Genomic DNA, 24,480 nt, shown 5'->3' with positions numbered 1-24,480 from the left:
GATCTTTCAAATGACTATTTGTGCTGAAAATGCGTGCAAAACGTGCACAAATTTGACTTTCATCGCAGGGGGGTGCAGCAAGGGGGGGGGGGCGCCCAGTGCACGTGCCCCCAATCAAAATAGTCCTTAGAAACCAATAATTTGACTGGTAGGTCCCATGGGGTTAAGCCTAAAAATGTGTTTTGAATCCAGTACTCTTCTCACCGTATCCCCATCAGACGCTCGCAACACAAGATATTCTACTGCTCCTTCTTGCACGACATAAATATCCTCGGTAGTTATCTGTCCAAAGTATTCTATTTCATCCCATTCTGGACACACATCATTTTCATCTGTGATAGATATGATGACCACTGTAGTAGCGAACCTGTGAAATATAAAAATGGCCCTTTCAATTACTCACAGATCCAATTACAAGAGCACTATCTGAAGTAGAAAATTCTTATGCAAACAAACAAAGAAACAACCAGGCAACCATTTGGATGATAACATAAGCCCCACATATGTGAGGTAGCAAACAAGAAGCCGGGTCTGGCACACATTATTATTTATTTTTAAATTGCATGCCAAAAATAAACCTATTGTTGATCTAAAGTCATGCATGTTGCAGCTTACAAACTGATGGAAGGTCCTACATATGTAATTTCAGACAACACCAAGGATATCAGCTTATACAATTCTGAGTCCTGTCAGGTAAGTCTTTAGTCTTTCTTACCTGGGAGGTTCAGTTCCCCTGTCTTGCGCTTCTACAACGAGTGTATACTCTGTGACTGACTCATAATTTGTTTGATCTGATATGACCGAGATCCATCCTGAGTTCTTGTCCACGTCAAATAAAATAAGGCCTCCATTGGTGCCTGATTTGACCGAGTACGAGATCTCTGCTGTGCCGGCATTTTGACTGGTGGCATTCACCTGTGGGTTCATCACAAACATGGTTATCAGGGTTTAAAAAATCTCAGAAGATTTTTCCAGATTTGATGATTTATTTCTTTGTCTCTGTCTTGGGTATATACCTATAATAGCTGCCAGATGACCAGACTGCCTATCCAGGATAGGATGTGAAACTGTTGCCAGTTCCGAACACAGGCATAGATCCCGGGGGATGGGGGAGGATGGTCCATACAATCATCCCCCCAATGTTGATGCCTGTATGAGGGTTTCTGACCAAATTAACCTCATATTTGGCCATTTTAGCCCCCAAAGCCCAAATTTTATTCCACTTTTGAACAATATTTCATCAGTTTAGCTTCAAAATGGCAAATTATTTTTGTGCACTTTCTGTGCATTTGTACATGTACCATACACTTATTCTGTTACCAAAAGGTGCTGTATTCACTATATTTCAAGAAATTTTTCTAACCCCACCCCCCCCCCAATGTCAAAAAGAAATCTACACGAATAATAAATCCAGTTGAAGAAATTATACCTTTGGTTTAACTACTTTGCAAACCTGGATGACTGAGAATATACAAATAACTACATGGTCAGGATACTAATTTTTGAGCAGGATTTAATCTTTCCCTAGAGAAGCCTTTTCAGAGGGCTGAGCTTCTGGAACTCTCGCGAGTGCTATCATCAAAGCACTGAAGATGGTACTCGTGAGGGCTTTGAAGATGGCACTCTCTAGGGAAAGATTAAATCTTACTCATGTTTACCAACCTCGAGTACCAAGTAATTTCAAATGATACTAACTTTTACTCAAAAATGCAGCAACCATTTTATATAACCACATACTTGGGATTTTCCTCAAGTCTATTTAACAAACTGATTACGGGTCCATATTCAAAAGGGTCACAAGTCCAAAAACCATAAATCCTAATCCTTACCCCATTCATAACCCTAACTTTCACCCTAACCCTAAGCCCTAACCCTAGGCCTAACCCTAACTTTCACCCTAACCCTAAGCTATAACCCTAGGCCTAACCCTTAACCAAATCATAAACATAACTCTAATCCTAATCCTAACACTGACACTAACCTAAAATGCCCTAAACCCTAACTTTAACCCCCTTTTCTGACTCTTTGGACAAATGGGCTGTTCCCAACAAACTTCCCATCTTTATCAAGTTATCAGGGTTGTCACTACACTGGTCGGTGCCGGTCGGTAGTAACCAGCACTCAGGCAGACCAACCGGCACTCAAGGGAATATGAGGACTTGCCAACCGGCACTTAAGTAGAGAAATTGTACTTTTTACCTAAAAACAGCTGGAAAGTGATGCATGAGAGTATTTTGGACAAATATCATGGAAATTTAGCCGGCACTAAATTCAGTCTAGTGACAACCCTGCAAGTTATTATATCTGGCCAAAGGCCATGTATGTGATCTAAACAATTATAATTAAACATTTAAAGCAATAATGTGTGATTTGCACAAAGAATAGATTCCTATTTAAATGCTACTATTCATTGATCACATTGTCCCCTTTTTAATTTCAAGCCAAACAAATGAGGTAAAATTGCTATTTCATTCCAGTGCCTACAGAGCATGTATTAGTTCGCTGATTGTATTATTATCATGATTATTGGCAGAGCTTCACGCAGCTGGGATGTACAAACAAAACGTAAGACGAATATACACACTGTTCATACATCAAGATATACGATGAATGGCGATATGCACTCAGTTTATACATCACTGATTCAACGATACACAATCATGCACATGATGTGTTTAGCCATCACTCCATTGGTGAACTCTGAATATTACTGGAGGTCTCCAGATTTAATATAAAAACTTATATTTTTCTGTAATTAAAGCACTTCAGGTTTAGTCTTTCACATGGTATTTTAGGCATTACAATCATGCAAAAAGTAGAAATTCAAGAAAAATTGAGGGTGTCACTGTGGGACAAATCACATATTATGGCTTTAATCCTGAAACATTATATTCCAATGTTCTTTTAACCCCCTGGACACTACTGGTCATCTAACAGCATTTCTGTTTGGTTGATAACTTGAAATGCTCATTTCAATTGCCAATTATGACTAGGCTTGAAACTATTTATGGTAAAACTTGCATTTGCAGATGATCTTATTAATACCCTCCTTGATTGGTTCAAAATTGGACACAATATTCATTTTGGCCAATCAGCAGGTAGTTCTCATGGGGTTAAACAAGCTCATGATTATGGTCATAAAATATACATTACCTGAACTACAAGAAATCCAATGTTAGCGCCTTCTCTCACATTACCAAAATATTCTTCTTGATCAAATTTTGGTGCCAGATCTTCAACCACGTTTACTGTTATAGTAGCTTTGTTAATCACACATGACCTAGGGGCGTCAGTTGTCGTAATCTGAAATAATCAAAGATATTATAGAAATATTTGTACCAAGAAGAGCAACACAATATGCGAACCATAGTAGTGTACTATCACTCAGGCATGAAAATTGGTCTTTTACCATTTTCTGTGAATTTGATTAAAAAATATATTAGGCTGAAAAACACTGAAAACAATAATAACAATAACAAAAAATGCTGAAATCAGCTAAAACCTCAAAATTTTCAAGCCTGAACACTGCACTAGTAAAAATCCCCAAACCACAGGGATGTAGACAAAAGCTAACAATAAATTAAATTAATTAAGCCCAAATGATCAATGTGAACCAAGAGCCACTTTGGGTAAAAAGTGGCTCCTAGTTCACATGAAATCCCTGTGAACCAGGAGTCACTTTGGGTTAAAAGTTGCTCCTAGTTCACATGAAATCCCTGTGAACCAAGAGTTACTTTGGGTAAAAAGTGGCTCCTGGTTCACATGAAATCCATGTGCTCCTGGTTCACATGAAATCCATGTGCTCCTGGTTCACATGAAATCCCTGTGAACCAGGAGTAACTTTGGGTTAAAAGTGGATCTCCTGGTACACATGAAATCCCTGTGAACCAGGAGTCACTTTGGGTTAAAAGTTGCTCTTGGTTCACATGAAATCCCTGAGAACCAAGAGCCACTTTGGGTAAAAAGTATCTCTTGGTTCATGTGAAATCCCTGTGAACCAGGAGCCACTTTAGTTAAAAAGTGGCTCCTTGATCACATGAAATCCCTGTGAACCAGGAGCCACTATGGGTAAAAGTGGCTCCTGGTTCACATGAAATCCCTGTGAGCCACTATGGGTATAAAGTGGCTCCTGGTTCACATGAAATCCCTGTGAACCAGGAGCCACTATGGGTAAAAACTGGCTCCTGGTTCACATGAAATCCCCGTGAGCCACTATGGGTAAAAACTGGCTCCTGGTTCACATGAAATCCCTGTGAACCAAGAGTTACTTTGGGTAAAAAGTGGCTCCTGGTTCACATGAAATCCCTGTGAATCAGGAGTCACTTTGGGTAAAAACTGGCTCCTGGTTCACATGAAATCCCTGTGAATCAGGAGTCACTTTGGGTAAAAGTGGCTCCTGGTTCACATGAAATCCCTGTGAACCAGGAGCCACTTTGGGTAAAAGTGGCTCTTGAAGGTATAAAAAACCATAATTTCAACACACTCTACGTTGACAAATTAAGGACACTTTTGGGCCTCATAACTTCTAAATTGTTGGTCTAAACAAAATTTTTTTTTACTCAAGAAATTTTTGTTACGGTATCCGTAAATTTGGGCCCCCCAAAAAAAAATTGGGGGGATTTTCTCTCAAACTGAGCATTTTTGCCCAAATTTGACCTCACAGATGGATTCATCAAATCTTTTCCATTCTAAAATATGTATACTTTTATATACTTTAGATCAACAATTTAGAAGTTTATGAGTCCCAAAAGTTTTAATTTTAAATTTGTCATTATATACTCAAAATGCTGAAATAATACTAGTAATAATTATCCGGAATGGTTTCTGTCCATTTTGAGCTGATAGTAACGAGGTAAAGTAAAAGAAACACTGCTTGTTATTTTGGCCGTTTAACACGCAGTTCTATGGGAGGACATAAAGTCATAATTCTTTGAATTATGACTCTATGTCGAACTTTGCTCTGTTTACCTACAAACACAACAAATTTGGCTGATTCCATTTAGGTGCAAGTTGTGACATGTGTAAACATTACAAATATGCCAAAAAATCAGGTTTAAAAAAAATTAACCAAATTTATATTATAAGATGTACATTATGACTTTAATTAAGACCACCCTTAAGCTTACCTCTAAGATGTATGTTGGATCTGCAAGTAATTCTGGGTCCAACAGTTGAATGTACACCTCTATTTCTGTATCACCAGGATCGCTATAGGTGACGATATTAAAGATACCAGTCCCTGGACCAGACTCAAGATTGAATGTACCAATGAATCTCTGGAGAGCAAAGAAACGATAAAACTGAAATTACATGTAATTCTTGTGGGCAAACGGCATTATTCATGATGTGAAATAACAAGCGTTTTTTTGTCTCAATATCGCATATACATCACATATGTGATGCGATGATCAGGCTAAATAAGTCTGATGTCGATCGATGAGTTTTTAATTTCATTACATGAGCCATTATCAGACCTTTATTTTGCTGAAAACCCCATCATAATTAGACATATGGTTCCAAGATATGGTCATTTTAATGTTGCTCAGAACAATAAAATACAAAGAAGTTGAATACTAGTATTGGCTATATCTCAAAATCAATATTCCCTACATCCCGACTCATTTTGCTTGATCGCATCACATATCTTGATTAGGCCTATACATCTTCATTGGGCTACTCACAGTTGAAATCCAAAGGGCCATCATGTTTGAATGCTATAGCTATAGTGATATAGCTTCAGATTTCAAGATGGCTACTTATTATGGAAGACATGACCGTAAACTTCAAAGTGGGGGGGGATAGATTTCAAATGGATGGCTTTTGATGAGTGAGAAGCCAGGGCCACTGACATATTATTTCATAAGTTGGAACCCATACCACTAAGTGGGGGATAAATTTCACATGGATGGCTTTTAATGAGGGGCCAGAGGAAACCATGGCAAGAAGAAACCTGGATGGCAACAAACCTTGTTCTGGAAATACATCCAGTGTCTTTTTGGGGATATGGACAGCATGCTGAGTCAAGGTCAACTATCAGCAATGGGTCAAAACCGATGTAGCTGGAGTAAACTTGCAGTCCCCTGCTCAGCAGCCGAAGGATGATGATGATGATGAATGAGGGACCAGGGCCACCTGCAACAATGCCTAACTTAGAACCCATACCACTGGGGGGAGGGACAGATTTCAAATGGATGGCTTTTAATGAGCGAGGGGCCAGTACCACTGACACAATATTTCCTAACTTGGATCCCATACCACTGAGGGTAGATTTCAAATGGATGGCAAGTCAGGGCCACTAACACAACATTTCCTAACTTGGAACCCATATACCACTGGGGGAGGGACAAATTTCAAATGGATGGCTTTTAATGACACAACATTTCCTAACTTGGATCCCATACTACTCACCGTATCATCATCGAAAGCAGTGAGTACAAGTCTTTCTGTGCTGCCACTTCCAGTCACTACATATAAATCATATGCTGATATTACTCCAGTGTAAGTGTCCTGGCGAAAGTCTGGACAGTTATCATTAGCGTCTCCAAGATAAACAAAAACGGTTGTGGTGGCTGACCTGGTGAAATACAGTTACATTGGAATGATGAGTGAGTTATTTGTACTACTTAAGAGTGGAAGTCTGAATTTAAACTATCACATTCGGACTTCACTTTCCCAGGTGAATATTAAGATAATATTAATATTATTAATATTTTATATTAATATAGAAGTTTATACTTCAAGTCTTTTCATGAGTCCCTAGAGCATCCCCTATCATTTCAAATTACCTGATTGGTTCTACTCCTCTGTCCTGAGCCTCAACAACAAGAGTGTACTGTGTTGTGCTCTCATAGTCAGTCTGGTCTGACGTGACCAGTAATTCTGTCTAGAGCAAAGAAACTACTACCACTGTAACTTACCTGAATGGTTCTATGCCTCTGTCCTGAGCCTCAACAACAAGAGTGTACTGTGTTAAGTCCTCATAGTCGGTCTGGTCTGACTCAACCGTAATTATGCCACTAATTCTGTCTATAGCAAATAAACTACCACCATTGTTGCTAACAGACTTTAGGATGTACACAATGTCAGGTTTGGCACTCTGCGATGTGGCTTCAACCTAAAAGAGAATTGATTTAATTAGACAATAATAACTGTGCATCATCTATTTTGAGGTCATTGTGTGAAATCGGAGGGTTTTGTTTTGGAGTTACTTTTCCAAGGGAGCGGTTGACAATTGACAATTTCACACAATGAACTAAAAATAGATGGTGCAAAGTTATTATTATCGATTTTTGTTTTGGGCCTCAGTATTTTTCCTCAGGAGCTACCGCTCGATACCTTGGCTGATTTTTGTCTTTGAAGTCTTGTTGCATAATGTGCTGGGAAGAGATATATTCATAAGAAGCATGCAAATAAAGAACTCAAACAAACCACTTACTTGCACCACAAATGTGCCGATAGGAGCTGCTTCAATTATGTTTCCTGAATATTCTGGCAGGGTAAAGTTGGGTGCAAAATCACTGACCACTTCAACTAGGACATCGACAGGGGTGCCACTACAGTCTACGCTGGGTACAGCTGATGGATCCGATGCAAGGATCTAAACAGAAGAAAAAATGTCTTTGGCATGTCAGCATAAATTACAATGTATGTGTGCATACAAATCCCCCACTCAACACAAAAGTAGATAACCAATGAATGATCTTCCATTTTTTTTTAAGATCGCTTTTCAGTTATTTTTTATCCAATTTCCACCCCCTTTTTTTATACAAAATCAAGGATAGCACTTTATTTTAGCTTTTCAGGGCATGGACCAATATGGCAAAGACTTCAAAATCTGCCAAAGATGCCATATAATTGTATATGTTTTTCCTGGGATATTTTTGTTTAAAGAATATTTTGAAAAAATGAGAAAAACTTCTCTCGACTCAGAGCTCTAAACGATAGTGCAAAAAGTTTTTACCCTTTGCTTGCATATTTTTTATATATCTTGTTGCAAAAATAGCGCAATACTGTCAAAAGTTTCAAAACTAGGCACAAAAAGGGCTCCAATAGCGACAACGTTTGCACAGTACTTTTTTGGGACCTGAGCACATATAAGACACATCAAATTGCATTCTGAATACAAGGAATGTCCTTCTGATATAAAATAATTTTGATTTTTTTTTTCTTCAAATTTACGATATAATACAAACTTTATGGCAATTTATTAGTCCTCAAAGTTAACTTTATAAATCTTAAAGTGCATGTACCGGTAGCTAGAAGGAAAAGCCGTTCATCATATGAAAATTTTGACCGTTACAAGATATACATGATCAACGTGTCACCACTCAGCGGCAAGCAGCAGAAAGTATGAAACCAGCATTTTCCATCAAGCAGTTGCCACTACATATACTTCTCCACTACTACTCCATGAACCCACAAATGTAATTTTGTTGAAAAGTTTAAATGTTACCTTTGAAGCAGCAACCTACCTGTAAGTCATACGAGCTGTCTGTAAGCCTATCATACTCCATGAACCCACAAATGTAATTTTGTTGAAAAGTTTAAATGTTACCTTTGAAGCAGCAACCTACCTGTAAGGCATACGAGCTGTCTGTAAGCTGATCATCATCAAGAAGTCTAATGAAGACTCGTGATTGGCCAGTTATTGACCTGTCTTCATCTATAGCAAAGACTCCATTTCCAGGACCCGGCAATAATTCAATATCACCATCAAAAGTCTGAAACATATAAAAAATAAGAAAATAATATGCACTGATCATATTTACAGATGGGTGACCCGATCAACAGCCTCATCCCCCACTTCTTCCTATCAAAATGGAGATTTTGGGATCAGAAGAAAGCTCATATTTTTCTCATAATCCCCGTAAATTTTAGACCTAAAATATATTCCGTTTAGATGTTATGAACAAAAAAGAAAGCATACCTTAAAGGGTCCATAAAAGCAAAGAAAAGATACCTCATGGGGGTCCGTAAAAAAGGGGCCCTGTGCGATCATTTTACCCCCGGGCCCGTAATGGCTCTCAGCGGCACTGGATGTAGCAACCTTGTCTTCTAGATCTAAAATAGTTGTGTGATAATAAACTCACCATATCCACATCATAAGCCACAAGAACGAGCCTATCCAATGTATCCTTGTCAGCCACGAACAGATCCTGTAAGCTTATTTGACCAGCGTAGAATGTGCTTCCAAATTCTGGGCAGTTATCATTGGTGTTATTGACATTTATAATAACTGTTACAGTTGAAGACCTGAAACACAAGATATATAATTGGCTATTACATTTGAATCTGCCATACCCCTGTGGAAGGTTTAAGAAATGTCTTCCGCACAGGGAGTATGTTTTTCAATTGTAATTGATTATAGTGATAGACAGAGATAAAAAGACTAGTTTGCGTCTAAAATTCTGACAACTAGAGAGAAAATGCTGTACTGCGCAGGTCCGCAACCAATCATGGCGTGCCTTTTTATCTCTGTCTTTCATTATAGGTTTAATTATTTAGAAACCCATACTCCCCTGTATATGGCTTTACCTATATCTTCCACAACTGGAGTGAGTATTTCAAATGAAAGTTACCCAATTGTCTATTCTATTTGAAACCCATATTCCCTCTGTGGAAGACTTTATCTGAATCTTCCACATGGGGTTTAGGATTGGGTGATATTCTTCATCCCCAAATTAACTCCATTAAACTCAAGCCTGCAAGCCTTATCTGACATCAGATGCAGGGATAGCTCATATTTTTCTTATAACCATGTAAATGTTGATTGATTGATTGATTGATTGATTGATTGATTGATTGATTGATTGATTGATTGATTGATTGATTGATTGATTGATTGATTGATTGATTGATTGATTGATTGATTGATTGATTGATTGATTATTTGATTGATTGATTGATTGATTGATTGATTGATTGATTGATTGATATTTTATTGCCAATTCGTGGCCCGTAGGCCCAATTACATACAATAAATTACAATATAAAAATGCACATAAGAACAATTAGAATTAAATATTTAAGCAAGAACTGCACCAGATATAAGCCTGATATAGGTTTTGTTTTGATGATATGGACTAGCAAGTGGTAGTGTGGTGGCAGTTTGGTGGCAGTGATGTCAATGCAGCACCTTAGCATTGGCTATCACTTGCTGCTGCTCAAAAAAAGCATGCCGCTACTTGCCTAAAATTGAGTTGCCACTTTCAGGCCACAGCAATAATTTAGTTGATTTATAAAGGCTTTGAGGGCCTGAAGCTCCAACCGGCACTAATCTGATCACCTACCCTTAACTCTCTTCACGCTGGTGTCGACTGCAGGCGACAAGTTTCAATTTTTTTTTAATTCAAAAATTTCAGAAATTTCAGCATGAAAAATGCATTAAAATGAGTACAAACACGCCTAGTATTGAGCCAGTAGTTCTTAAGATAGCTCTTGGTATTTTGAGAAAATATTTCAAAACTTGAACTTTTTCCATTGAAGCGCATGGCTATACGCAGATGATTAAAATAACCCTTATAACAATTGTAGGGCCTTTGGAATACAACTTTACAAACTAAACTAAAAAAATAAAATACCAGCCTTTTTATATGGCTTAGGATGGGTCTCCTCGGACATGATTTTTAATTAATTTATCCCTATTAATCAAACTAAAGGATTTAATTATGATTCAGCTGTTTCAATCTGGTAAAACCACAGAATTAAAACCAGAGAACCAGGACTCGGCCACCATCTTGATACAGGCATGGAGTAAAAATTGGGGTATTCGGTTTCCCTCGAATGCGCTTTCGAGGTATTCATTGTCATGCAAGCGCGACATGGATGATGGGCACATTTGAGAGACGCACTTGATACAACCTGCACGCGAGTACCAAGACGCTTCAGATGAGACCCAGAATTGTTTTCGTTTGTCTCCGCGCACCGTCGGCAAGGACCCGAATACCCCCAATTTTCTCTCCATAGCTGACGGCTTGATTGTATGTGGCGGTATAGGGAGTCCCGGTTCTCCTTCTCTAATTCTGTGGGTAAAACAGAATAATAATATTTCAATCACACCTCCACATGCACAATTAGTTCAGTATTTGTCTGACATCTCACCTGAATGGTTCTGTGCTTCTGTCCTGTGCTTCAACTACCAATGTGTACTCCTGTATAAGTTCAAAGTCGACATCAGCTGATATTGTTGTTATATCACCCGAATCACGACCAATCTCAAACAATCCTTTGCCGTCTTTCAACTGGTATTTGATATTACCGGTACTTCCATCGTAAGATTTTGCAATAATCTGCAAGATGTTTACAAAATAAAATGCACAAAAAGTTAGCATCTCCATACAGTGACCTGTCATTGGTAAAAATATTGTCTTAAATGTTAATACTTTCTAATTTGTGACCAGCTCCAACAAAACCTGGAACAAGTCGCTAGACATGTTTTTGAGTCATATGCCTTTAAGAAGATGACATTCCCATACAAAAAAAAAATCAAATTTTAGAATTCTTAATTTTATGGTGTTTGACTGTGGGACTAAGTGGACTTTCAAATCCTTCAAAGTACTTATTAAAAAGAGGTTTATTTAATCAATAAATAAGTTGAACTGTGATAATCCCTATTTAATCCTGTATAAAAGGAATAGCAATTTGGCAAAAATATGAAGGTATCATTTACAAAATTATCCATATCTTAAGAAATATTGATGCTTTTCATATAATTTTGGTGTCAGTTTAAAGCTTATTGTCTCAAGCTTACATTTTTATTCAAATCATAAAATGTCAAAAATGCGACTTGTTCCTGGTTTTGTCAGAACGGGTCACAATTATTGTTTATCTCAGTTTCAAAATTAGGATTGAGCGCACAAATCGGCTTCACTAAAATTGGGCTCACTCTGGCCTCAATCAACATATTTTCTCTCGACACACTGTCTGGCTGCAGCAGCCTGTGTGAGGGGACACTTAATGCAAATCACCATATGGGTATGCTACTGTTTTTGGACCGTGCAGCTCCAATAGACCAAAGAATATGATCAAAACAGAGCACTGAAAGACCCTGACTTTGATCATTTCAGCTGTAAAAGACCCCTAAATTGCTCATTCCTCACATTTCTGGGTTTTTTTCAGATAACTTTCAACCAGAAATCCAAACAAGAGCCTTGATTTAACCATTCTCAGCTCTGAAAGACTCCCCTTTTACTGGTACACCATCAGCTCCCAAAGAACCACTATATCCAAATTCTGGGAGAGGATACCCACCAAAAAATTGATGATGTGCTCCTTGATGATGATGTGCCGACCTTGAGTTGGCCTCACTTGCCCTCTCTTAGATTACAGTTGGCCAGAGTGAAGCCATCCTCACTAGTTTGAGAACAAATTGTGCTCTCATTTTTTACACATGCATGTACAATCATTCTGCATAGGTTATAAGCAGGTTCCTACGATTTTCGCAGTGCGAAATCGCGCACCACGCTGCGAAATTCTCCTTTCTCAGTACAATTGTATTTACTCCGCAAAAATAATGTTTTTCACTGTGAAATGTGAACAAATTCCCTCCACCAAATCACATCACGATACTCCTTATCAGTTCCAAAAAAATAGCACACGCAAGCTCGGACGGAATGACAGAATAACGGATGGGCAGACAACCAGGAAACATAATACTTCTGGTGGAGGCATAAAAAGCAACAAACAAACTAAAAACCCTTATTAATTACCCATGTGAGACAATTACTTACTGTAATAATAAATGTACCGATTGGTGAATTCTCCGGCAGATATCCTATGTATCCTCCAGGAGGGATGATAAACACTGGGGATAAATCTGCAGTGATGATGATGCTGACATTAGCTATGATGTCGTCACATGGTGGGACACTTGGTACGGTCATGGTATCGTCAGTTATTGAGATCTGCAGACAAAAGAAACCAGTAAATTAAGCAGTTCATTTATTCATATTAAACCAAATCTCATAAATGGATATAATGTGTATACCATCCAATTGCATTTTATCATTGGTAAAAAAATACCTTTAATACACAAGCAGAATCACCTCAATGCATTACAAAAAATTTGGATAGTGAAGTAGCTCACCAAACACCCAAGCAAAACACATACAAACACCCACCTGCACAGTCATCCACACAGATATTCTATAGTAGGCCAAAAAACTTTTAAAACTCATTTGACTTACTTATTCATAAGTTTCTAATGTATTTATCACATTTGTACAGCATAAATTTTCTTTGAACTTCTTTATTTGTATAACTTGTTATCTAGTTGTTTGTGGCAAACATTTCATCAGTTTTGGGTGCCTTTGAAGCTTCATACATTGCACCTTTTGTAGCATCCACTCCTCATGATTATTGCTTTATACTTCATACACCCCCATCCCATACACAATTACCCGACACATCCCAGCCTACACTCCCCTTACCATACATTACACACTTACCGATACAGTATAGAAATCCAATCCTAGTTTTGTAGGGTCTTCCAATGTAACATAGACTTCTTTACACTACCATCCACACACACACACCCATCCTACACATATCCCCCACACACCCCAGACTACACTCCCCTTACCATACATTACACACTTACCGATACAGTATAGAAATCCAATCCTAGTTTTGTAGGGTCTTCCAATGTAACATAGACTTCTTTACACTACCATCCACACACACACACCCATCCTACACATATCCCCCACACATCCCAGACTACACTCCCCTTACCATACATTACACACTTACCAATACAGTATAGAAATCCAATCCTAGTTTTGTAGGGTCTTCCAATGTAACAGAGGCTTATATAGCACTACCATCCACACATACATACATATCCCATTCAAAATGCAACCCCCCCATACAACCCTCCCCCCCCCATACAACCCTCCCCTCCCCCACCACAGCCCACCCCACCCACTTACCAATACAGTATAGAAATCCAATCCTAGTTTTGTAGGGTCATCCAATGTAACATAGACTTCTGTAGCACTACCATCTGATACCAGGTTCTCTTCTATCCCAAATATGCCATCATTTGGGCCCTCGATTTGACCACTATAAATCTAAGAATGAAAACAAAAATAGCTTGATATCAAAAATCTAGATATAACCTCCAGCTTGATGTACCATTATGCCTTCTTCCCTACTACAATTAGGACGTGGAATGCTTTACTAGCTGCATTGGACACGGCTCTCCCTCTTTGAGGTATCATGAGAAATAGTTTTTAATACCAGTCCTTGAGAACCAATGAAAAAAATCAATGATCATCCAGTATTTGAACCTGTGGCCGTAAAGCTGAATTTATACTCGATCGCCGAGCGCTTGCGATGAAACGCTTTTGGAAAGCGATGGTCAATCGCCCAATTTTCCGATGCATCGCTCGTCGCTTTTGCATTTATACTCATCACGGCGATAGCAATTGCAGACGACAATTAAAGCATTCTAAATGCCACAAAATACATTTTTATATAATTATTGTTTTGAATTAATTCAACACCAAAAGTTAATAATTGAGAAAGGTAAATTAATTAGCAAAATAATAGATCCAGTTGGTTGTATATGATTGGTTGACGCATTCACGTGTCAAGTGATATCGCTGGGAAGTTGAGATTTCTTCAACTTGCAAAAGCGACATCGTTTTTGTCTCAGTGATTTAAATCAATTGATCGGCTTGCGCTCTGGAAATGTAAGTAAACACTGAGCATGTGTGAGAATCGCTTTTCTGCAAAAGCGATCGAGTATAAATTCAGCATTAGACCACGGACCAATGCCCTATCAACTGAGCTAATGAGTCAGGTGGGGAAATACACTGTCTTACTTATTTTTATTCTTTTGTCAGGATTTATGGCAAAATGAGTCTCAAATATCAAATATTTTTTGATCCATCAGTTACAAAGTAGGCTTGATGTGTGAAATTGATTTTAATTAAGTGTTATCGATTTCATTGTGATATACAAAAATTTAACCAACAATAAAATCACAAATATATTGTTCCTGGACATTTTATACATGAAAATGTGGTGTTTTTTTCTGGATTTCACTGATAAAAAATGAAATGTGGTAAAATCGGAGAAATACATGTACTGCTACTAAAAAAAAAAAATTTTAAATATCGCTAAATATGTGTTTTTTTTCAAAACTGAATAATTTTAGCTACTCTTGCCTGTTAGGTGAGAGCCTTAAACTTGTTCCCTAAAACAAAATACAGGTGTCCTCAACTGAGAAGAAACATTTCGTTTATTAGCCCATTCCACATTCTCATAAATTAGTTGGCCTTACCTTGTCATTATCTACTGTAGTCAAAATAAGTCTGTCAAGACTGCCATCATTCTTGACTACATACTTGTCTTAATGGTGTAACCGTTCCTGTGTATCGCAGCTCATCAAAACGTGGGCAGTTGTCGTTCATGTTAAGCAAAGTAACAGTGACAGTTGTAGTTGCAGATCTGTCAATCAAGAACAAACATGTTTAGTAAATTACCCTATTTATTAAAAGGAAATTAAACAAGCATTCGTGCATGGCAATCTACAACACTCATGTTTCCTTTTGGTACAAATGCACAATTCTTGCGTTTCACAATATGATGCGCCGCCAGTGGTTGCTCTTTGGCAGTCAAAATTTATACTACAGAGTTGACATCGCTGTTCTAGCTGCTATTGAATTTTCACGTGAGTGTAATAATAAATATGTTGAAAACAGCTCCACGAAGGATTCCCTGTGATCAATAGATAGAAAATGGATCTACTATAATTGTAAATTGTTGTTTTAGTGTGCATTCGCATGTAACATCATAATAATGACATTTAAACCCACAATGATGTTCCTGTATTGTATTTGTATTACGCGGGCTTTGGATGTCGATATTTTCCCATGATCCACTCGTATTTTGGCCTCGACCGGCGACCGTTGAGGCGCATCGTATTGAGAAATGCGAGAATTGTTTGATGTGATCATTTACTAATTTTTAAAATTTTAGACCTGGACAATACCAACAGCAATAGCATATACTAATATAGGCCTACACATAATACTTTTTAGCTATTTTGAATATAGATTTCCCTTTCTTTATCAAATTTTTCTGCCTTTTTGTGGTAATTTTTATTCTATAAACTGTACATTTGTTCAAAATCCGAACCATCATGGGTTGATCCACCACTGTTTAAACTCTAATGTCTTTTAACAATTGTTTTTGAATATTTTATCTTGCCTGAGACTTGCTGGTCGGGTATCTCCATGTCCTAGATTGTCAATGCCAGTTTGTTTTACTTTATATGTATTTTATTGTTGCTATACTTATTTTATTTATGTATCATTATTTGTCTTTCTATATGTAATTAATGAGAATAAACTGGCTGATTTAATCAAGTCTACCCCTTGTAAAGTTCAAATGGTGCAGATTTTAAACTGCACTCAACCACATGGGGTTTTCCATGTAACAATTAAGCCATGAATCAACTTTTGTGACAATACTGAGGCCTATATTTTGTGACTTTTGAATATGGCAGTTTTTGTCTTCAATTTGGGCTCATTCAGCCCTGAAGTCATGGACATCTTTCATTTTCACACAACACTTAGTAAACAGTCATATAATTATATCAAAGTTAGTTTTATTGGTACAAAACGAAACCTTACAATGTTCTGATGAAATTTTTAGAGGGGGACTTATTTCTTGTACTGTGTTTATACATACCTGAATGGTTCTGTGCCTCTGTCTTGAGCCTCAACGACAATAATGTATTCAGGGATGGCCTCAAAGTCAGTTTGGTCTGATGCTACTCTAATAATGCCAGTATCTCGGTCTATGGTAAAGAAACTAGCACCAATGTTGCTAACAGACTTTATGATGTAAACAATGTCAGGTTGGGTGCCCTGCGACGTAGCTTCAACCTGGAAAAGAAAATAATCAAATTAGCAGTCAAGTTAGCTCAATCCATAACGCGTTCGACTATGGTGCGATAGGTTGCAGGTTCGAACCCTGGCAGTTGCTTAGTATGCTCTCATGGAAAAATTGAGTTAGTTTAATCCCCTGGACACGGAACTTACTGCTGTCTTGTTGTAACACGTACAAAACTCGGGCTGCGAAGTCCCTGTGTTGTTGTTAAATGGTTTATGGAGTGATGTGTGGCCATAGTGGTCAGCGACAACCTGTAAAGTGTGCGGAGGCTTGGACTCTTTGCACGACATATCCGTGTTGGAATTCATCACACAGTTTCTGCACAAAGTCCCCGGCCAAAACGTGTAATTCCACCCTGTAATTACACCTTGTTTTAGGGTCGGTAGATCGGTTTTTGTTGGTTTTTTTTTCCAAAAAAAAAGAAAAAAAGTGTAGGGTCAGGCCTAATAATAGGGTCGGTCGGGTTACACCAACATAACAATTTTTTTGGCCTAATGGCTAAAGAAAATTATATGATTGCATACAAAAAAGAAACACAAAGCAAAGGATCTTACCTGTACTACCCATGTGCCGATAGCAGCTCCTTCAATGATAGTTGTTGTATATTCAGGGGAGGTGAAAATTGGTGCAAAATCACTGACCACTTCAATATGGACATTGATGGGGGTGCCACTACAGTCTACACTGGGTACAGCTGATGTATCATATGCAAGGATCTAATGGAAGAAAAATGGTATGACATGTCAATATTATGTGTATAGTCTCAGACTACTTTGATAAGGTCATTAATAGGGGTGCCACTACAGTCTACACTGGGTACAGCTGATGCGTGCTACTACATTATACACTGGGTACAGCTGATGTATCAGATGCAAGGATCTAATGGAAGAAAAATGGTATGACATGTCAATAATATGTGTATTGTCTCAGACTACTTTGATAAGGACATTAATAGGGGTGCCACTACAGTATACACTGGGTACAGCTGATGTATCATATGCAAGGATCTATTGGAAGAAAATAATTTGACATGTCAATATTATGTGTATTGTCTCAGACTACTTTGATAAGGACATTAATAGGGGTGCCACTACAGTCTACACTGGGTACAGCTGATGTATCAGATGCAAGGATCTAATGGAAGAAAAATGGTATGACATGTCAATAATATGTGAATTGTCTCAGACTACTTTGATAAGGACATTAATAGGGGTGCTACTACAGTCTACACTGGGTACAGCTGATGTATCATATGCAAGGATCTATTGGAAGAAAAATAATTTGACATGTCAATATTATGTGTAGTCTCAGGCTACTTTGATATGGACATTGATAGGGGTGCCACTACAGTCTACACTGGGTACAGCTGATGTATAATATGCAAGGATCTATTGGGAGAAAACAGTTTGAAATGTCAATATTATGTATACAAGCTGTATCAAAATTATTTGTACCCATCAGTTTTCATTGATAATGGATGAGTCTGACAAATCAAAATTCAACATAGGATCCAAATAATTTGCAGATTAATTGATTGAATAACAAATCATAAACTATACATTCTGCACATTTCAAGAGTATCAAATCAGTGTTGCATTTGGAAGAGGCAGGCTTTCCAATAAACATCAAATTTGATGGGTACCAATCATTTTGATACAGCCTGTACAGACTCCTATTACCAAGTATTACTATAGCCAAAATATTAAATTCTCGATCATGAGATCCAACTTGGGTACACACAGGTCTTTGTGTCGTGCGTATTACGCAAATACCAGCACTTACGGCGCAAACACAGCTTTTGAGAATTGACCAATCACACGGTCGTTGCTAGGCAAGGTCAAGGTTCGGTCATGCAGGTCGCGTGATCGTGTTATTCTATGAAAAGTACGCTGAATTTGTTACTTTGGCTTATCTTATGAAAGTCCACTGTAAATGCTACATGTTTGGCCAATTATGACCTTTGTTTCATAACCACTTAAGTATATAGGACATATTTTGTTTTAGCTACAGGCCTCTCTTCAGAGGCATTTAACACTCTCCACACGGGTGTTGACTGCAGATGACAAAAGTTTCATTGTTTTTAAATTACAGAATTGTACATTTCCATTACCATATTTGGCATCGGCATGAAAAATGCACAAACAAGCCCAGTATTGGTTCAGTGGTTTTTGAGATAGCTCTTGATATTTTGAAAAAATTTATCAAAACTTGGACTTTTAATGTTGATGCCTATATGGCTAGCATGCAGAGCATTAATTATATTTTGTGCTCAACTAGGGTTTCATGTGAAATGTGTTACATTATTGTATGGGGTTCTTTTTATGAGCATTTTTAAATGCTCATAAAAAGAACCCCATAACTTAAAAGTGCCTAAAATGGCCTAAAATGAGGCTATATTACCCTTTCCAGCGTTTTCTAATCATCAACTCCATAGACTTTACATATTAAATGAAAAGGTCCTTAAAAAAGAACCCTATTCAACTGAGTTTGTAAATAAAATTCAAGTTTGCACAAAATGCTAATTGAGCAAATACATAATGCAATGCACTATATTTTTTGAGAGGGAGCTATACAAATTATCTTTTATGTTTAATTTGTTTTTGTATAATACTGGTATGTAACTATGTAGGGTCTCAAAAATAAAATGACCATTTGAAACGCAAGTGTCAAACCCAATCACTCATTTCTGAGATCAACCAACCTGTAAGTCATACGAGCTGTCTGTAAGCCTATCATCATCAACTAGTCTGATTGAGACTCGTGATCGGCCAATTATTGACCTGTCTTCCTCAACATCAAAGACTCCAAGCCCAGGACCAAACAATACATCGATTTCACCATCAAAGGTCTGCAACAAACAAACATTTATAACAAATTTATTGAAAATATTGGCTAAGACCAAGTAATCAAATTAAACAGTTTCTTCCCTAGAGTTACAACAAAAAAAAGAAGAAAACAAGAAGAACAAAAAAAAAAAAAAAAAGAAAAGAAATAGGACTGCAGGATGCCATTATTAATGGTGTAAGTAATTTGATCAATGATTCCATATAATTTACACTTGTCATAGGAGGCTGTAGTCATTTTAACAAAGTTGATGCTTCTGAAATTGTGATCGACAATGAAAATCGCACTGACTAATGTGAACAATGGAATATGATTGTTGTTTTCAATGTAACTGTTTGCTGTAATGAGCCAGGAAAGAAATGTCCAAAACAATACCATGGCCCAATGTGATTAGCACCATTTCAATGATATAATGAATGGCCACTCTTTTTAGAGGTGTTTCCACTGATTGGACAATGATTATGAATAACCAAAGAACTATGTGCTATTTCAGTGGTATTATCTATCTATTGTGTAATTCTTTAAAAACATTATGGTATCACCCATTTATTTACATTTTTACTGCCTCTGACAAATTCGGTGGCGGTGCCATGAGGGATGGGGGGGGAAAAAAACAGTAAAAACTCAAAATTACAAAAAATTACACTTTTTGCAGCAATTTTGCCCAAAATTGGTTGGTTTTGCCCCACCCCCTGAAAATCACTTTGTCCCCCAATGCCCCCCCCCCTAATAAAAAAAAGGGTTTAAAGGCTGGGCATTATTACTCTTTATGTGATTTACTCATAGTTACCGGATCGGCATCATTAGCTATGAGAATGAGTCTATCCAATGTATTATCTTCAGTCACATACAAATCTTGTAAGCTTATTTGACCACTGTAAGATGTTCGTTCAAACTCTGGGCAGTTATCATTGGTGTTAGTGATACGTATAATGACTGTAGTAGTTGCCGATCTAAACAGAAAGACAAACATAAATGATGAGCAAAATTAAAACAAGTGTATTTACCGTATTTCCTCGAATAGTCGCACCCCTTGAATAAATGCCCCACCACTTTTTTCAACCAAGATGTTTCAAAAATGCCAATATTTACATGCTATCTTTTGTAGTAAGCTTACCAGGTTGCCCACATGGTCAATAATAGCTTCAATAATGGGCAAAAATCTCGGAAACCCGGAAGTGAACCAGAAGTCAGTGTTTCTAGTTCATAGTTTGTCATTTCCGATGTGAGTTTTAAGCTTACCTAATGATTTTAACGTGAATTATCGTTCTAAAAATGTCCTTAAATAAATGCCCCCCGTTTGGAAAATGCAACGCCCCAGTGGCGTTTATTTGAGGAAATACGGTACATGTATTCACAGCTGTGAAAATCACCTAATTTCTATACTTCACGTAGTTAAGATTAGGTAAAGGTTAAGTCATGCCGAAGGAATGACCATGTTCTGAATTGACCATCTCTTTTTCCTTGAGAAATCAGCCAGACTCACTATTAACTTGTTGTGGGAGGTCCGTCACCTCATGCCTTGTGTAAGGGCACAACACAAGAGCACCACTGCCCGGGTAAGGGTTTGAACACACAACCAGTAGCATAGCGGGGAGTAGGGGCCAGATTCTGACAAAAAATATGTATTATAGGGTAATTTTCAGTCGAGTTTTCTTTAGATCTAATCTCTTACAATTTGATCCCTACATATTATGAATTCTACCTGAATGGCTCGGTGCTTCTATCCTGTGCTTCCACTACCCAGTACACACCCCACCCTACACCCACAAAACAGACTTACCTGAATGGCTCGGTGCTTCTATCCTGTGCTTCCACTACCCAGTACACACCCCACCCTACACACCCACAAAACAGACTTACCTGAATGGCTCAGTGCTTCTATCCTGTGCTTCCACTACCCAGTACACACCCCACCCTACACACCCACAAAACAGACTTACCTGAATGGCTCGGTGCTTCTATCCTGTGCTTCCACTACCCAGTACACACCCCACCCTACACACCCACAAAACAGACTTACCTGAATGGCTCAGTGCTTCTATCCTGTGCTTCCACTACCCAGTACACACCCCACCCTACACACCCACAAAACAGACTTACCTGAATGGCTCAGTGCTTCTATCCTGTGCTTCCACTACCCAGTACACACCCCACCCTACACACCCACAAAACAGACTTACCTGAATGGCTCGGTGCTTCTATCCTGTGCTTCAACTACCCAGTACACACCCCACCCTACACACCCACAAAACAGACTTACCTGAATGGCTCAGTGCTTCTATCCTGTGCTTCCACTACCCAGTACACACCCCACCCTACACACCCACAAAACAGACTTACCTGAATGGCTCGGTGCTTCTATCCTGTGCTTCAACTACCAATGTGTACTCCTGTATAAGTTCAAAGTCAACATCAGCTGATATTGTTGTTATATCACCCGAATCACGACCAATCTCAAACAATCCTTTGCCGTCTTTCAATTGATATTTAATATTACCGGTACTTCCATCGTAAGATTTTGCAATAATCTGCAAGATGTTTAAAATTAAAAACAAGATTAGTATCTACATTCAATGACCTTGGTAAAAATGGTATATCTTAACAGCAAATGCATTCTTCCTTGATTATGCAAAAAAAAAAGACTTGCTTGTCCTCCACCGACCGAACCTGAATCTGGAAAATCTGGAAAAAAGGTTTGTTGTTTTGTTTTACTGTACAAATGACTACCAACCCTAATTTTGGAAATTTCAGAAAAAGTTTTTTTCTTTCAACATTTTTAACATCCTGAAAAGTTTTTTTCAGTTTCTACACACTTCTAAACTGTTGTAAAAACATTGATGAAGTGGTTTACAGAAGAGAAATATCCCAATTTACAACTATTTGGGCTATTTATTAAACTAATTTAAAGGCATACAGTCATGTGACCTTTAAAAAAAATCCCGACCAGCCAACCAAATTCTGAAAAAGTTGTGGAGGACAAGCAAGCTATCTTTTTTTTGCCTTACCTCAGTACATTGATGCCACAGCTAGGCATATGTAATACCATCATTTTGCAGAGACAGAGTGTTACTATATATAACCCCCTCCATCAAAATTAAATTTTCTTTATCATTTAAAACATCTGTCCAACGATGTGAAAATTTCATGAGTCTGGCCCCTATACTGTATTGCAAAATGACTGAAAATGCCTAGTGGCTCAAACGCTGTGATCCAATTGTTTATTCTAACAATTCAGATATATGAAGCAAATAACTTACTGTAATAATAAATGTACCAATTGGTGAATTCTCTATCAGATATCCTATGTATCCTCCAGGAGGCACATCAAACACTGGGGATAAATCTGCAGTGATGATGATGCTGACATTGGCTATGATGTTGTCACATGGTGGGACACTTGGTACAGTGTTATCATCAGTAATTGAGATCTGCAGACGAAAGAAACAAGTCAATTTAAGCAACGAAGTTCATGATGTTGGCGCATAAATGGAGTACAGTGGTGTCATCAGTTACTGAGATTTGCAGAAGAAACAACACAGTAATTTAAACAACATTGAATATCCAACCAAAATGGATGCAATGTGTGTTTAATATCTAATGTATACAATGCACATTTACACATATACTATTACACTATATAGAAATCCAATCCTAGTTTTGAATGGTCTTCAAATGTAACATGCCTTCTTAATACCACCCACAAACTCCCCCCACCCACATACCCCCCCACATACCCCGCAACTCAGTCCCACACACTTACCAACAGTATAAAAATCCAATCCTTGTTTTGTAGGATCTTCCAATGTAACAGACTTCTTTAGCACGATCACCCCCACACACATACACCCCCATCCCACACCCAACCCCACACAACATAGCCTATAGTCCCCCACCATACATTACACACTTACCAATACAGTATAGCGATCCAATCCTAGTTTTGTAGGATCTTCCAATGTAACATAGACTTATTTAGCATGACCACACACCCCAGATACCCCAACATACACCATATACACCCCAACCTACACCCACCTACAGTACATACACACACTTGTTTTAAGCAAACATTACTGATAGACCAGCACACTAAATAGTATAGAATAATTATTACAGTACAGAAATACAATCCTAGTTTTCAATGTAACTTAGATTTCATTAGCAACAGCACATACATACACTCCTCCACCTCATATACACCCCACCCCACACACCCCAACCCCAACCCATACTACACACACACTTACCAATAGAGTATAGAAATCCAATCCTAGTTTTGTAGGGTCTTCCAATGTAACATACACTTCTGTGGACCTATCTGATACCACATTCTCTTCTATCCCAAATATCCCATCATTTGGGCCTGGTACCTGCTCGATTTTTCCACTGTAAGTCTGAGGATAGTAACAAATATATACTCCTTGCTTCCAAAAACCAAGATGCAAAAAATACTCTTTTATTTCTTTTCTCTTTGTAAGGATTTATGGTTAAATGACCCTCAAATCCCCAAATACATTTTGGTCTAATCTGTATAGGGTCAATGTAAAATTGTTTAACATTTAACCCCCTAGACACTACTGGTCATCTAACAGCATTTCCGATTGGTTAATAACTCGAAATGCTCATTTCAATAGCCAATTAATATGACTTAGCTTTAAACTATTTATGGTCAAACTTGTATTTGCAGATAATCTTATTAATACCCTCCTTGATTGGTTCAAAATTGGACAC

At 37.9% G+C, this 24,480-nt stretch overlaps 2 protein-coding genes across 2 annotated transcripts in view; both read right to left on the bottom strand.

Annotated features, from left to right (window-relative positions):
- Positions 1–126: 126 nt before the first annotated feature.
- LOC140171088 (cadherin EGF LAG seven-pass G-type receptor 2-like) lies at positions 127–15,294 on the bottom strand. Its single transcript, XM_072194258.1, has 13 exons — positions 15,287–15,294; positions 13,929–14,061; positions 12,729–12,902; positions 11,101–11,288; positions 9,090–9,252; positions 8,574–8,720; positions 7,436–7,597; positions 6,918–7,114; positions 6,409–6,574; positions 5,127–5,276; positions 3,154–3,303; positions 716–915; positions 127–367 (listed from the first exon to the last, which is right to left on the bottom strand). The coding sequence occupies exons 1-13, from the start codon at positions 15,292–15,294 to the stop codon at positions 127–129; spliced, it is 2,079 nt and encodes a 692-aa protein (XP_072050359.1).
- The window catches only part of LOC140171087 (cadherin EGF LAG seven-pass G-type receptor 2-like), a 23,667-nt gene continuing 13,144 nt past the window's right edge, over positions 13,958–24,480 (bottom strand). Inside the window, exons 9-17 of the mRNA XM_072194257.1 lie at positions 23,997–24,143; positions 23,007–23,177; positions 22,090–22,277; positions 20,537–20,699; positions 19,604–19,750; positions 17,457–17,618; positions 16,699–16,895; positions 15,287–15,453; positions 13,958–14,069 (exon numbers count right to left, since the gene is read on the bottom strand). Coding sequence (XP_072050358.1) covers positions 15,333–15,453; positions 16,699–16,895; positions 17,457–17,618; positions 19,604–19,750; positions 20,537–20,699; positions 22,090–22,277; positions 23,007–23,177; positions 23,997–24,143 — 1,296 coding nt within the window. The 3' untranslated portion in view covers positions 13,958–14,069; positions 15,287–15,332. The remainder of the gene's footprint in view (positions 14,070–15,286; positions 15,454–16,698; positions 16,896–17,456; positions 17,619–19,603; positions 19,751–20,536; positions 20,700–22,089; positions 22,278–23,006; positions 23,178–23,996; positions 24,144–24,480) is intronic.

This window comes from Amphiura filiformis, chromosome 15 (genome assembly GCF_039555335.1).
Source record: "Amphiura filiformis chromosome 15, Afil_fr2py, whole genome shotgun sequence".
Taxonomy (NCBI): domain Eukaryota; kingdom Metazoa; phylum Echinodermata; class Ophiuroidea; order Amphilepidida; family Amphiuridae; genus Amphiura; species Amphiura filiformis.
This window is presented reverse-complemented; position numbering and strand designations above follow the sequence as displayed.

Excerpts from the sequence above, each read along its gene's own strand:
- LOC140171088 (XM_072194258.1), bottom strand. Across the intron at positions 7,115-7,435 it reads TCGGCACATTTGTGGTGCAA|GTTGAAGCCACATCGCAGAG; the intron begins GTAAGTGGTTTG and ends ATTCTCTTTTAG. Across the intron at positions 3,304-5,126 it reads ATCCAACATACATCTTAGAG|ATTACGACAACTGACGCCCC; the intron begins GTAAGCTTAAGG and ends TGATTATTTCAG.